Raw genomic sequence first — 13,302 nt, forward strand, 5'->3', positions numbered from 1 at the left:
TGACCAACCAGACCACCCACTTTCTGAGCACACAGAGTAACTAAATATACATCAAACTCCTCTCTTCGATGCTTCTCTCTTGCAATTACAAATAATATGCTAAGTTCAGCCAGGAAAGTGTAGAATCGTTATAGTACCCCCAATTCACAATTGTTCTTTTCTAAGTCGTAAATCAGCCCATGAGGTGAGGCTTCCTACTTCTTCGGCCTCATCTCTCCCCTTTGCTTCCACATACTCGGGTTCTGCCATACCATAAAGATGACTTTGCAGTTCCCCAAATGTATCATCCTGTTCAATAATTTAGTACCTTTGTATGCTGTTCTCTATGCTTTCAACGTCCTTCCCACTGCCCCAAGCCTAGCTCAATCGTCATTCATCAGGAGAACTCCTATTCATGCCTCAAAACTCATTGCAGACACTACGCCTTGGTGAAGCCTTCCCAAGTTCCCGGTTGATAATATGTCCTCTCTCTGTCTGGGTCCTCAACATTTCTCCATGGGAGTTTCTGATTGTGGCCCCCAAAGGGCTGCAAGATTTTTGGGGAGAGGAGAGTGATCTGTTTTTCACGTCTCCTTTCTCCAGCCCTGGGTCTGGCAGGAAGTAGACCTCCCAAAATCTTGCAGTGCCCATGCATACAGGAAGTCTCCTCTAATTTGGTTCATTTGTCTGAAGGAGACCAACTATCTCAGTCCCCTGTTTTGAATGTTTCCTGATACAAAAAAAGATCAGGAAAACAGGTTTTTCCTCGGGACAAATGGGCGTGGATTATGAAAATGTTATGCAAGAGTAGTCAAATGCTACACTGTTTCCCTTAGTAACTGTCCAGGTACACAACTTTCGGTCAGTTCAGGAGTGGAGCTTTGGTTGCAGATGGATGGCGGCCGGTGGAGGGGGTTGTGGCGATCGGCTTCTTTAGGGGATGGGCTTTGCTTGTCCCCTGAACCCTACTCCACTAGGCAAAGGTAAGACTGTTTGTCAAGAACTTTTCTTTGTGCCTTAGCAATCTAAATGTTCTTCCTGATCACTACAGAAAGTCTCCTTCCTCTTTCCCTCTTCCTATTTATAGGTACTTTTTATTTCTAAGTATTTATACATCCCTTTGGACTGTGACCAAGCTAACAGGCTTGGGTTGCATGCAGGTGACATTGATGATACTGCAATTGTTAGAAATGAGTAGAACGATGAGAAATGCTGTCAGTGATGGCGGCTGAGGCGTTCCCTGAGGAGGAGACAGAAGGAGGAGGGTGAAATCTGAGTCTCTCTGTGGGACGGAGGCACATCACTGATAATAATCTAGAGCTGTAGCTAGGAATTGACAAATAAATGGTGTGGTCGTGAGAGCGAGCTGATTCCAGGGGAAGGGAGAGGGACAGAGAGGGGGAGAGAAGTAGAGCAGTCCAGGAGATGAGAACCACTTGTAAGCATGATGCTCCATTTCTGGTTTCCAGATGGTGATATTTTTGTGTGAGGATATTATTCAGAACAATGTTCAGCAAACCCTAATCAGAATCACGTTTTGGTACCTCATCTTTAACAAATATAAGTTGTTAATTAATGAAACATAGCTAAAACTAATGAAATTGAATGTTCCAATAGGACAATAGAACAGATTTATATATATATTTATATACCAACACTTGGAAATACAAAAGCTTTTATTTTATATATGTATGTGTGTCTGTCTGTCTTGCTATAGAATAAAAGTAACTGTATTTTCAGCAGATATTTTTCTAAAGTCAGCACAGGGCTCCCTCTCACTGCTCCTGGTTCCGACATCACCGTTACTGAGGTACTCTCAGGGAAGTGCTCTAGTAATTTTTTATTCATGTTTGATAATACGTTGCTAAATAATAACTTTCCTGGGCCACTCCCACAACTCCTCCAAGATGAGAGATCAAGAAGTGAGGGAGTTTGGGGAAAAGCGTTTTGTCTTTTGTTTTTTGTTTTTTTAAGGAAACAGCTATCGGGTTGCTTTTTCATTCCTTTTTGGTACTTCTCCACTGAAAAACACATAGAGTGATAAATGCAATGAGACAAACAGTCTGCTTTCTGCTGCAACAGTAAAGAGAGAAGTAGAGAGAAACAAATTATGATATGTCCATACAATGGACACCTATGTGGTCACTAAAAAATAAGTCAGATCTACGCTCTTGGTCATGGCATGACGTCCAGCAGGTGTTTACAGATGAAACATCCTGGAGGACAAAATTGGCCACACTTTTTATAATGATTACTTCACAAGATTGAGAAGATGGGAACATTTTCTCGCTTCATGTTATATACATTGTGTTGTTCAAAATGTTGGCAATGAACCGAAGTGCTGCATTTCATATGTAAAGAAAAAAATGACTGAAAGAGGGAATGTGAATGAGAGAATGAGAAAAGAGAAAGAAGAAATCAGGGAGCAGATCCCAAGAATGTGATCGAAGTGTGCTCTTTTGCAGATGGGGCTGATGGTTTTCTATTTCACGTTGTAAGATGCCAAAGACATTGTGTTAAGAAAAAAAATATTATATATATACATATATATAATCAATCCTTAATAAAGTACATTGCTAATAACATACTAGGCTCCTAATTAAACACTGGACTTTTAACCAATTCAATATAATACTAATAAAAGGAGACATTGGGGAAGGAAGGGGAATACTTTGGGAACTTAGTTTTTTTTTTTTAAAGATTTTTATTTATTTATTGAGAGAGAGAATGGTAGAGAGAGAGCATGAGATGGAGGAAGGTCAGAGGGAGAAGCAGACTCCCTGCCGAGCAGGGAGCCCGATGCGGAACTCGATCCCGGGACCCCAGGATCATGACCTGAGCCGAAAGCAGTCGCTTAACCAACTGAGCCACCCAGGCACCCGGGAACTTAGTTTAATTTTCTTTTCAAAAAAAGGAAAAAGGAGCTGGATTCCCAAACAATTGGGCAACAGAACAACTTGAACAAGTTACAGAGAATCACAGAGACACAGGGTGGGGCAAGGAGAGAAAGGGCCCAGAAGATCAATAGTAAACCCCTTTTTATAAGCATCATATTTTATAATGTGCATAATATTTCATCACCTTAGAGTCTTACTGGAACTTTAGCTAGTTTTTCAAAGGTTTTTTTGGTGTGTGTTTATAGGTTCTAGAAAATAAGAGTTAAAAAAGTTTTCAGAGAAGAGACTTAAATAAGTCCAACTTTAGACTTCATGGAAAAAGCCCACCCAAATTATATGATCTTGTTTGTTTTCTGCTTATTTATTTCATTTAAGTCTATGAAGTTCAACTGTGCCTCTTACTATATAATTTAAGGCATCCTGGCTATCCTTCAAATCTCAATAGAGAAATCTCAGTGATGGTGGGGTATAGTATAAGGATGACAGGAGTTGTGGTTGAGTCAGAGATGGCAAAGCTTGGAAAAAAGCAAGCCACCCACTCTAAGTGACAGAGATAGTAGAGGATGGAGCCCAGATTTAAATCTAAGTCTGTCCCACCAAAGCTATACTCTTAGGAAAAAAACAAATTTTGCCTGATAGAAAAGTATCATATGCTCACATAGCTATAATTAGAGCCTCACGTATCCTTTTACACTTTCTAAAAGGGCAATCTTTCCGGAAACGACAAAGCAATGACTTCTCTGGGACAAGATGTGACTGGTACCAAAGGTGCCTGACTCAGAGATTACATGAAAATAAGGCTCCACACAAGAGGTGTCCACTCCATTCACTGGCTAGTAAAAGAAGGATGGGTATATGCTCGACAGAATGGCCCCCAGAGCAAAGATGTCAACATATTACCTTACGTATCAAAAAGGACTTCAGAGATATGATTCACTTAAGAGTCTTGAGATGGGAAGATTCTCGGGAATTATCTGGGTGGGCCCAGAGTGATCACGGGGTCCTTGTTAGAGAGAGGCAGGTGAGTCAGAGTTAGAGAGGAGATGTGATGACACAGGCAGAGGGTCTATGTAAGAGAGGTAGTGTCCGAAGACACTACCCTGCTGGCTTTGAAGCTGGAGGAGGCAGCCCTAGCCAAGCAATGTGGGAAGCTTCTAGAAGCTGGGAAAGACAAGGAAATGGATTCTCCTCCAGAGCCCCCAGAATGGAATGCAGCCTTGCCAACACCTTGATTTGAGCCCAGTGACACCGATTTTAGACCTCTGACCTCCAGAACTATAAGATGATAAATGTGTGTTGTCTTAAAGCCAAATGTGTAGTAATTTGTTACAGCTCAACAGAAAACTAATACTCCTGTCATGGGCTTTTCTAGGTGAACTTGATGTTCCAAGCAATCGGTGTCACTGAGGAGCAGGAGTGGGCTAGCTAGAGGATATTGCTGATCAAGACAAGGCAGAATCACTGATGCTGGAAAGGCCTCCGAGTGTGACTTTTAGAGGTGTAGACAGACTCATGCTTTTCCACCATTCTTCCTTAATCTCAAGTTGGAGGAAAAAGCAGCAGCATCCGAGTGACACACATATAGCAATATGCTCACTTCATCACACAGGATCTTTTCTGCATAGTGGAGAAAATTTAAAAAAATTCATGAGGATCTTACAAAATAATTATCCTCGTATTTAATCCTTTCATACTTTAACCATTCTGGTTTGTTGAGGCATTTGTAAATTTTCGAAGACAAATTTAACTGCAAATAATAAATTATTTAAAACTTACAGAAAAAGGCTTTCTGAACCCACTCCTACAGAGCCAACATTTCCTGAATCTTGATCTTCCATCACCTTCCAGAAGATGCAAAAGAAGAATTTGGGCAAGTCACATAATCTCCCTAGAGTTCCTGTTTTGTGAAATTATGCCCAATTCATTGAGATGGGAAAAGAATCTTGAATCCTAGATCTGGAAGGAACCCCAGAGATGGCAGTGGCCCACACTCTTCATTTTACATGTGAAGAAACTCAAGCAGTTACTTGTCCAAGACTTCACACGGCACTGCCCTCTGCCTGTGCCCCCAAGGGCACAGCATGCATGCCAGGCTCTCCGCAAGGTGGTAGGAGCGCAGATTTGTTTTCCTTGAGAATTTTGTAATTTCGGAAGGAAGACGGACAAATAACATAAATGTATGAAATGGTTTCTTGTAAATACAAATGACAGAGGTAAGCGCAGGAGGCTAGTTGAGCTTGGAGGAAGGACACACAGCCCAGACAGGCCTCACTCATCATAGATACTCATTGATTTTAAAAATAAAAAGTTCTACTAATTTCCGTTTAGTTGACAAAATTAATTGTGTCCTTGGTCAATTGCTTTTAAAATATAGTCACAGTGAAATGAAGAAAATTTATTTAGTATGTGCTCAAATTTTACCACCTTTGGCCATTAGGAGCTTTTTCAGCTGGCTTTTGTATCTCTGACATACCACATCACTGTGTGTGTGTGTGTGTGTGTGTGTGCGTGTGTGTGTGTGTGTGTAGCACTTCCATACCTTCTGGCACTGTCAAGAGCTGTCAGTTCATGTTTTATATTTCCTGCCCTAGACCTCGAGTCAGACATCGCTCAAGGAGCATTGGTTCCTTTTATGGGAGAAGGGTATCAGAAACCAAGATCTGGGTACTAGGCATGCTTAGTAATGGTAGGGTGTTTTGCTTCTAGGCCCTCTCAGCTGACAGAGAGAGGAAATATATATGTGTATGCCGACCCATGTGTATAGACATACCTATAAATATGTCCATATGTAACCATCTGTACCTATGGTAAGCTAATCATGAGTTAATACTGATGTCCCCGAGTCTAATCCCTTACCACCTGGGTCACTGCAGCCTCTTCCCCTTACTTACTTGTAAATTTCGACTCCAGCTGTGAGAAATCTGGCTCCTGCATTACATTTGTGTCTTTTCCCTTTTATTCTAGGCCTGGCTTTTATTATCTTTTCAAGGAACTGGCTTTGGTTTCATTAATTTTTCTCTAGTGTTTTCCTGTTTTCGACTTCATTGATTTTCACTATCATTTTTATTATTTCTTTTCTTTTGTCCTGCTTGCTTTAGGCGTATGTTGCTCTTCTTTCCCTAGTTTCCTAAGGCAGAAGTTTAGTCTGTCGATTTTAGATCTTTATTTTTTCTGAAATAGGTGCTATAAAGTCCCTTCTAAGCACTGCTTTTGTACTTTTATGTTTTCATTTTCATTTAGTTCAAAATATTTTAAAATTTATCTTGAGATTTCTTCTTTAACTCATATTGTGTTGCTTAGAATTGTGTTGTTTAATCTCTATTTTGAAATTTCCCAGGTTTTTTCTGTTACTAATTTCTAGTTTGATTCCATTGCGCATGAGAACATGTTTTGTGTGATTTCTAGTCTTGTAAAGTGATAAAGTCTTTAAATTTATCTCATCTTATAAATGTATTTTATAGCCCAGAATGTGGTCGATCTTGCTGAATGTCCCATGTGAGCTTGAGAAGAATGTATATTCTTCAGTAGCTGGGTGCAGTTTTCTATAAATGTCATTTGGATCAAGTTGGTTAATGGTGTTGTTCAGGCTGTCAATACCCTTACTGATTTTCTGCCTACTTGGTCTATCAGTTACTGAAAGAGGAGTGTTGAAGTCTCCCACTACGATAGTAAATTTGTCTATTTCTCTTTTAAGCTCTGTCAGTTTTCACATCATGTATTTTGATGCTCTTGTATTCGGTGCATACACAAGATTGTTATGCCGTCTTAGAGAATTTATACCTTTATCATTATATAATGCCCATCTTTATCCCTGATAATCTCCCTTGCTTTGAAGTCAGCTTTGTTTGAAATGAACATAGCTAATTCAGCCTTCTTTTGATTAGTGTGGTATGTCTTTTTCCATCCCTTTTACTTTTAATTTATCTGAGTCCTTGTATTTAAAGTCCATTGCTCGTAGACAGTATAGACTTAGGGCTTGTTTCTTTAATCCACTCTGACAGTATTTGTTTTTTAACTGGTATATTTAGACCATTCACATTTGAAGAGATTATCGATATAATTGGATTAGTATCTACTGCGTTTGTAATTGTTTTCTATTGGTTACGCTTGTTCTTTATTTTTTCCCCCTTTTTTTCTGCTTTCCTTGGCTTTTATTGAGCATTTTATATGATTCTCTATTTCTTCTCTTAGCCTGTCAGTTATATTTATTCTAAAACATTTATAGTGATTTCCCTAGAGTTTACAATATACATTTACATTAATCTAAATTCACTTCTATTTTTTTAAAGATTTATTTATCTTAGAGAGAGAGTGCACAGGGGAGAGCGGCAGAGGGAGAAGGAGTGAGAAACTTAAGCAGACTCTGTGCTGAGCATGGAGCCTACGTGGGGCTCAATCTCACGACCTTAAGATCATGGCCTGAGCCAAAACCAAGAGTCCGATGCTTAACCGACTGAGCCACCCAGGAACCTCTAATCTAAATTCACTTTAAATAACACTATACCACTTCATTTGTAGTACAGATACCTTATAATGGAATATTCCCAATTTCTCCCTCCCATCTCATTTGTGATATTACTGTATTCATTTCAATTAGCCTTACATTATAATTACCTAATACATTATTACTATTATTACTTCAAACATATTTTAGATCAACTAAGAATAAGAAAAACAAAATGTTTTATTTCACCTTTATTTATTTATTCTTCCATGATTCTCTTTGCTTTTATAGATCCAAATTTTTGACCTATATCATTTTCCTTCTACCTGAAGAAACTCTCTTAACATTTGTTTCAGGACAATTCCGCAAGTGATGAATTTTCCCAACTTTTGTATTTCTGAGAATGTCTTTACGTTTCCTTCACATTTGAAAGATAATTTCACTGGATAGAAAGTTCTAATTTGGTGGAGTTTTTTCTTTCAATACTTGAAATATTTCCCTTCATTCTCATTTTGCTTCCATGGCTTCTGGTGAGAAGTCTGTTGTGATTCTTACCCTCGTTCCTTTCTAGGTACGTTTCCCCTCCTCTGGTTCCTTTCGAAATTTTCTTTTTGTTTTTAGTCTTCTATGGTGTGAAAATGATATACGTAGGTGTGGTTTTTGCACATTTATCCTACCTGGTGCCCTCTGAATTTTCTAAATCTGTGGTTTGGAGTCTGCCATTACTTTTGGAAAGATCGCAGCTATTATTTAAATATTTTTTCCCTGCTCTGTTCTCTCTTTCTTCTCTTTCTGATATTAAAATTGTATATGGCACATCTTAGAATTGTCCCATAGTACTTGAATGTTCTGTTTTAGACTTCATTATTTTTCCTCTTTGACTTTCAGTTTGGGAAGTTTCTCCTGACCTATCTTTAAGCTCACTGATTCTTTCTGTGGGTGTGTGAGTCTACTAATGATTTCATCAAATGCATTCTTCATTTTTGTTGCAATATATTTTATTTCTAGACTTTCCTTTCGATTTTTAATTAACGTTTCCATCTCTCTGCTTACATGACCCATCTTTTTTTGCATGCTGTCTACCTTTTCCATTATACCCTTAACACATTAATCATAGTTATTTTACACTCCTTATCTGATCATTCCAACATCTGTGTCATATCTGAATTTGGTTCTAATGATTGTGTTGTCTCTTCACACTGTGTTTTTTCTTGCCTTTGATGTGTTTTGTAAATTTTTGTTTGAAAGTCATACATGTTGTATCAGGTAATAGGAACTGAGGTAAATAGCTTTTGGTATGAGAATTTATGTTAATGTGACTAGAAGTTGGACTACGTTTAATGTTTGTGATAGCTCTAGGTACCAGAAGTTTCAAATTCTTCTAGCGTCCTTGTTTTTGGCTCCTATTTTGACTTTGGTCTTCCCTAAGTAATTCCTCGGAGAAAAAGAGAGATAAAGACAGACTTGCAACTCTTTCAGCTGTAATCCACTATTATTATATTAGAACCCTGTTGGTGTGTTGGTTAAATGTTGGGGAGAGGAAGCATTCTATAATCATCTGATTAGATCTCAGTCTTAAATGGCCTATGTGTTAGGGCTATGACTTTCCCAAGTGTTTCTCTAGTGGGATAACCTTTTCCCTCCTGCCCACAGTTGCAGCTTTCCCAGTCTATATCCTTGGAGCCCTGACCACTATTGACTATGGTGGTTTTTTTTCTTAGGTGAGACAAGGCTAAAATTGTCTAATATAGGAGAAATGCTCTTCCACAACTGGGGTAAGGGTCTGACAAAGGCTTTTTCCCTGGAAAGTAGGCCTTTGCTGTGGAGAAGGATCTGAACATATTTCATAATGATTCCTTTTCCTCTCCTTCTCCCAGAACCATGAAGGGATCTTTCTTACATCTTCACTGTGAGGACCTGGTGGGTTTCCTGGAGGTAAAGCCCGCAAAAATATAAGAGATTCTCCTGGACTGCATCCATGAGGGATCTTAGATGCTCTCAAACTGTGCCATATTCAATGTGTTCCTGTTGTGAAGTAGTAACACATACACTACCCCTCATTAGGATTGTGTCAGAAACCTGAGCTTTTTTCTCAATTTGTGAGGTTTGTTGACAGAAATGGTAGTTGTAAGGGTGATGGTTCTTCTTGAACTACTGAAGAACCCTTTGGACTAAAATGGCTTGGAACCACTAGAGGGGACAATGCTGAATACATTCATGGAAAGGAATATGACAACGGACGGTGTAGGAAGTAGATATCACTAATATAACAGATATTCAATGATCCCGATATTTTTCAGTTCTCAAGACAATGTATAGGCAAGATGACTCCACTTACTGTTTTCCATGAAATGTCTGAATATTTGGCATTTTCCCTTCCAATCAAACATTCAGTGACTTGGTAGAGGAAGGAGTAAAATTAGTGCCCACTTCCTATATTACTGTGTCACATTGGCTCGATTTATCAGACATTTATTGACCAGTTATTTATTTCCTATGAGCACAGTAAATGGGAATATGATCCAGCTGCCTGGACTGTCCTCGAAAGCTTTCCCCAAATACCATTCATTTGCATTCTGAAAGCATTTTATACCTCAATTACAGGGATAAGCAATTCAGGGTGTATGCAGCTGTTTTGAGTCATGGCTAGTGGTCCCATTTCAGGAGTAAAGATTAGAGCTGCCTCCATCGCGTTACTTTCCTATGGGGTCAGATTTAACATATCCATTGTTAAAAAGCAATTTCAGTTTTCTTACCAACTTTTATCTTCTGTAGAGTGAGTAATCTAAGTCATAAGAATGTACATTTTCCCCCATGGGGATCAGTAAAGTGAGATAGTAAAGAAAGGGATTTTGTTGCTGTTGTTGCCAGCAATAACGCAGACCACAAACTTTGAAAACATATTTTGAATTGCTCTGCTTCTAAAAAACTTTACTCACCTATCCTCTGTTATCTTAGATTATTTCACAAAGTATTATAACTTTTTGCTTATGACTCTCTATTTCCATGTAAAAAGAGAGCTCCTTAATTCAGGGAGAATATCTTATTTTTATTTCTGTAGTACCTAGAAGAAAGCTAGCCCAGAGATATTACTCAATAAATACTTGTTGAGATGAAATTAAAATTAATAAGATTCTGGGATGCCTGGGTGGCTCCGTCGGTTAAGTGGCTGCCTTCAGCTCAGGTCATGATCCCAGGGTCCTGGGATCAAGTCCCGCATCGGGCTCCTTGCTCAGCAGGGAGCCTGCTTCTCCCTCTGCCTGCAGCTCCCCCTGCTTGTACTCTCGCTCACTCTCTCTCGCCTATGCTCTCTCTAGCAAATAAATAAATAAAATCTAAAAAAAAATTAAATTAATAAGATTCTATTTAGATTTGAAATCCAGCTTCTTTCACTACTGAGCTCTAAACCTATGTATCCAAACTGCCTGCATGATTATTATCGTCATCATACATACAAACGGCAATGCATCTAATATGATTGTAGTCAGTTTTAAGAACACTTTTCATACATTATTGCAGTGATCCCTACAATAATTCTGTGAGGGAACACCTATGAAATAAATGTTTGCACTTTACTGGTGAGAATACTGAGTCTCAGGGACTGACACCTACACAGTGTCTCACGTATAGTACACATCGGAACCAGCGCTGGAACTAAGCACTTGGGGTCCTGAGTCCTAAGCAATTTATGTCTCTCTTTTTTTTGTAATATGGGGTCTCGACACTCTTTTGATATTTGGAACTGAAAAATTCTTTGTTGTTGGGGGAGGATAGCTGCTCTGTGCATTACAGCATGTTGAACAGTATCCTTGGCCTCTATTCTTAGATTCTATTTGCGTCCTCCACCCCACTGTGACAATAAAAATGTCTCCAGACATGGCCAAAGGCCCCTTTGGCAAAATCAGTTCCAGTTGAGACTTGGTGGTCTAATAGGCACAATGTGGTAAGTGCTCTGAGACCAGCATAAATAAATGAGAGTAAAATGGAGGGTGGGGGGAAGTCTCCTTCATAGAGGAGGCAGCTTTTAATTTGGATCTTTACTGTGGAAAGATTGAATTGACCTAGCAGGATTTATTGAGATGAGTATGAATACCAAATATTTGTTGAGCAGTCATGATGTGTCAAATTTAGCTCTAAGGGCTGAAATATAATAAGCATTGTTAAATGTCTTCCTAAAATGAAATCCCATCTTAATGTCCATCTAGTGGAATATAGAGCTATTTGAGGTCACTTAATCTCATGACAAGCATTTAGCATTTAGATTTATCATTTTATCTGCTAAAGATTACTTAGGAAAGAATTGCCTCCCATTTATTTTTGTGACTTACTAACTTATAAATCAGTCCCAATCATCATTTAATTGTACTGTACATGGAGATTATGTTTTCTCGTAAGTTTCTGGCTTATTGGGAATGCCCAAAACTATTGAACTGGAGCGTCTTTGCATAAATGTGGAAGGAAGGAAAGCCTACCTTTAGCTCTTGTCCCGGTTCGGCCAGATTTTTGGAACTGCATAGAAACTCTCTCAGCAAACATGACAACCATTTCTCTGACTCAGCTTGATGAGCCCAGGGCTAAATCGACTTGGAAAACTGACATCTCTGAAGAAATATGCTCTCCTTCCCTGAACTAATCATTTGGAAAGTGTTTGCCTACTCTTTTTTGAGCTCTGGAGATAGGTATAATTATTAAGAATATGGATTTGGGGGTCAGATAGACCTAGATGTGCCTGTGCCCTGCCTCCATCCAGATGACTTGTGTGACTGAGGACAAATTGTTTTAGTATCTGTGAACCTCAGTTTCCACATCTACAAGTCGAGGATAAGAATGACTTCTACCTTGGGGCACCTGTGTGGCTCAGTCAGTTAAGCATCCCACTCAGTTTCAGCTCAGGTCATGATCACAGGGTCCTGGGATTGAGCCCCACGTCTGGCTCCACGCTCAGTTGAGAGCCTCCTTGAGATTCTCTCTCCCTCTCTTTCTGCCCCTCCCCCCCCGCTCAAATAAATAAGTAAATCTTAAAAAAAAAAAAAAAGAATGACTTCCACCTAAGTTTCTTGGGAGACTCTAGTAAGAAAATCTTGTAAAACTTTTAGTGTGGGATTTGGCACAAGTCAATAAATAGTGGCCATCATTACCATCATCTTATCATCTTATTTTTGTCACAACTATTAAATACAAAATTCCTATATGGAAAGGACTAGCTTGAAATGAGAGTGGGTATACTTTTGAAGTTATGTTGACATAATCTTTTTCATAAAACAGGAAACACTTCAATGGGCCTTAGTAAAGAATGTGGGTCTGATGGAGATTCTAGGGAGGCTGAAGCTTTGTCTCCCTACCCCAGGCTCTGTTTCTGAGCATTAATCCACCACTACCATCACCATTCTCATCTTCTCTGTAAGAGTTTTCTGACGGTGAAAGTGGGAATTGTAGCACTCTTCTAGCCTAATCAGTATGTTTTTTAAAATGTTTAATAATAGGAGGTGAGTGTGTATGTAGAAGAACAATGACAAGAGGCAAAACTGGTTAGAGTTCAATCAGGAGAAAGGATACACTAGCCAGAAACAATGATTCTGAAATGCTGTTATTGGAATTCACTACATCAGTTGTTTTGGAAACTTGAGGAAAAAATGCAAATTTTCTGATTCCACCCCAGACCTACTGACTGACTAAAAACTCTAGGCTCCTGGAACTCCCAGGTATGAGAACCCTTTTACTAAAAATCTGAACAGTCTCTTGTCTCTCCCTGTGATAGTTTACTCCCAGTAGACATTTCAACAATAATATCTGACTATTCTCCACTCCAAGCAACCTGATGGTTATAATCTGGCTTCTCATGTGGGTCAAAGGTTTCAGTTCTTTATTTTTTTTTATTATGTTATGTTAATCACCATACATTACATCATTAGTTTTTGATGTAGTGTTCCATGATTCATTATTTGCTTATAACACCCAGCGCTCCATGCAGTACGTGCCCTC

At 39.0% G+C, this 13,302-nt stretch overlaps 1 protein-coding gene across 1 annotated transcript in view; it reads left to right on the plus strand.

The window, feature by feature from the left end:
* Nucleotides 1–860: 860 nt before the first annotated feature.
* The window catches only part of ITPRID1 (ITPR interacting domain containing 1), a 99,389-nt gene continuing 86,947 nt past the window's right edge, over nucleotides 861–13,302 (plus strand). The window contains 1 exon segment of the mRNA XM_073898587.1: nucleotides 861–962. Coding sequence (XP_073754688.1) covers nucleotides 871–962 — 92 coding nt within the window. The 5' untranslated portion in view covers nucleotides 861–870.

This window comes from Callorhinus ursinus, unplaced genomic scaffold (assembly GCF_003265705.2).
Source record: "Callorhinus ursinus isolate GAN/ISIS: 27379988/994484 unplaced genomic scaffold, GSC_fseal_2.0 scaffold12, whole genome shotgun sequence".
Taxonomy (NCBI): Eukaryota; Metazoa; Chordata; class Mammalia; order Carnivora; family Otariidae; genus Callorhinus; species Callorhinus ursinus.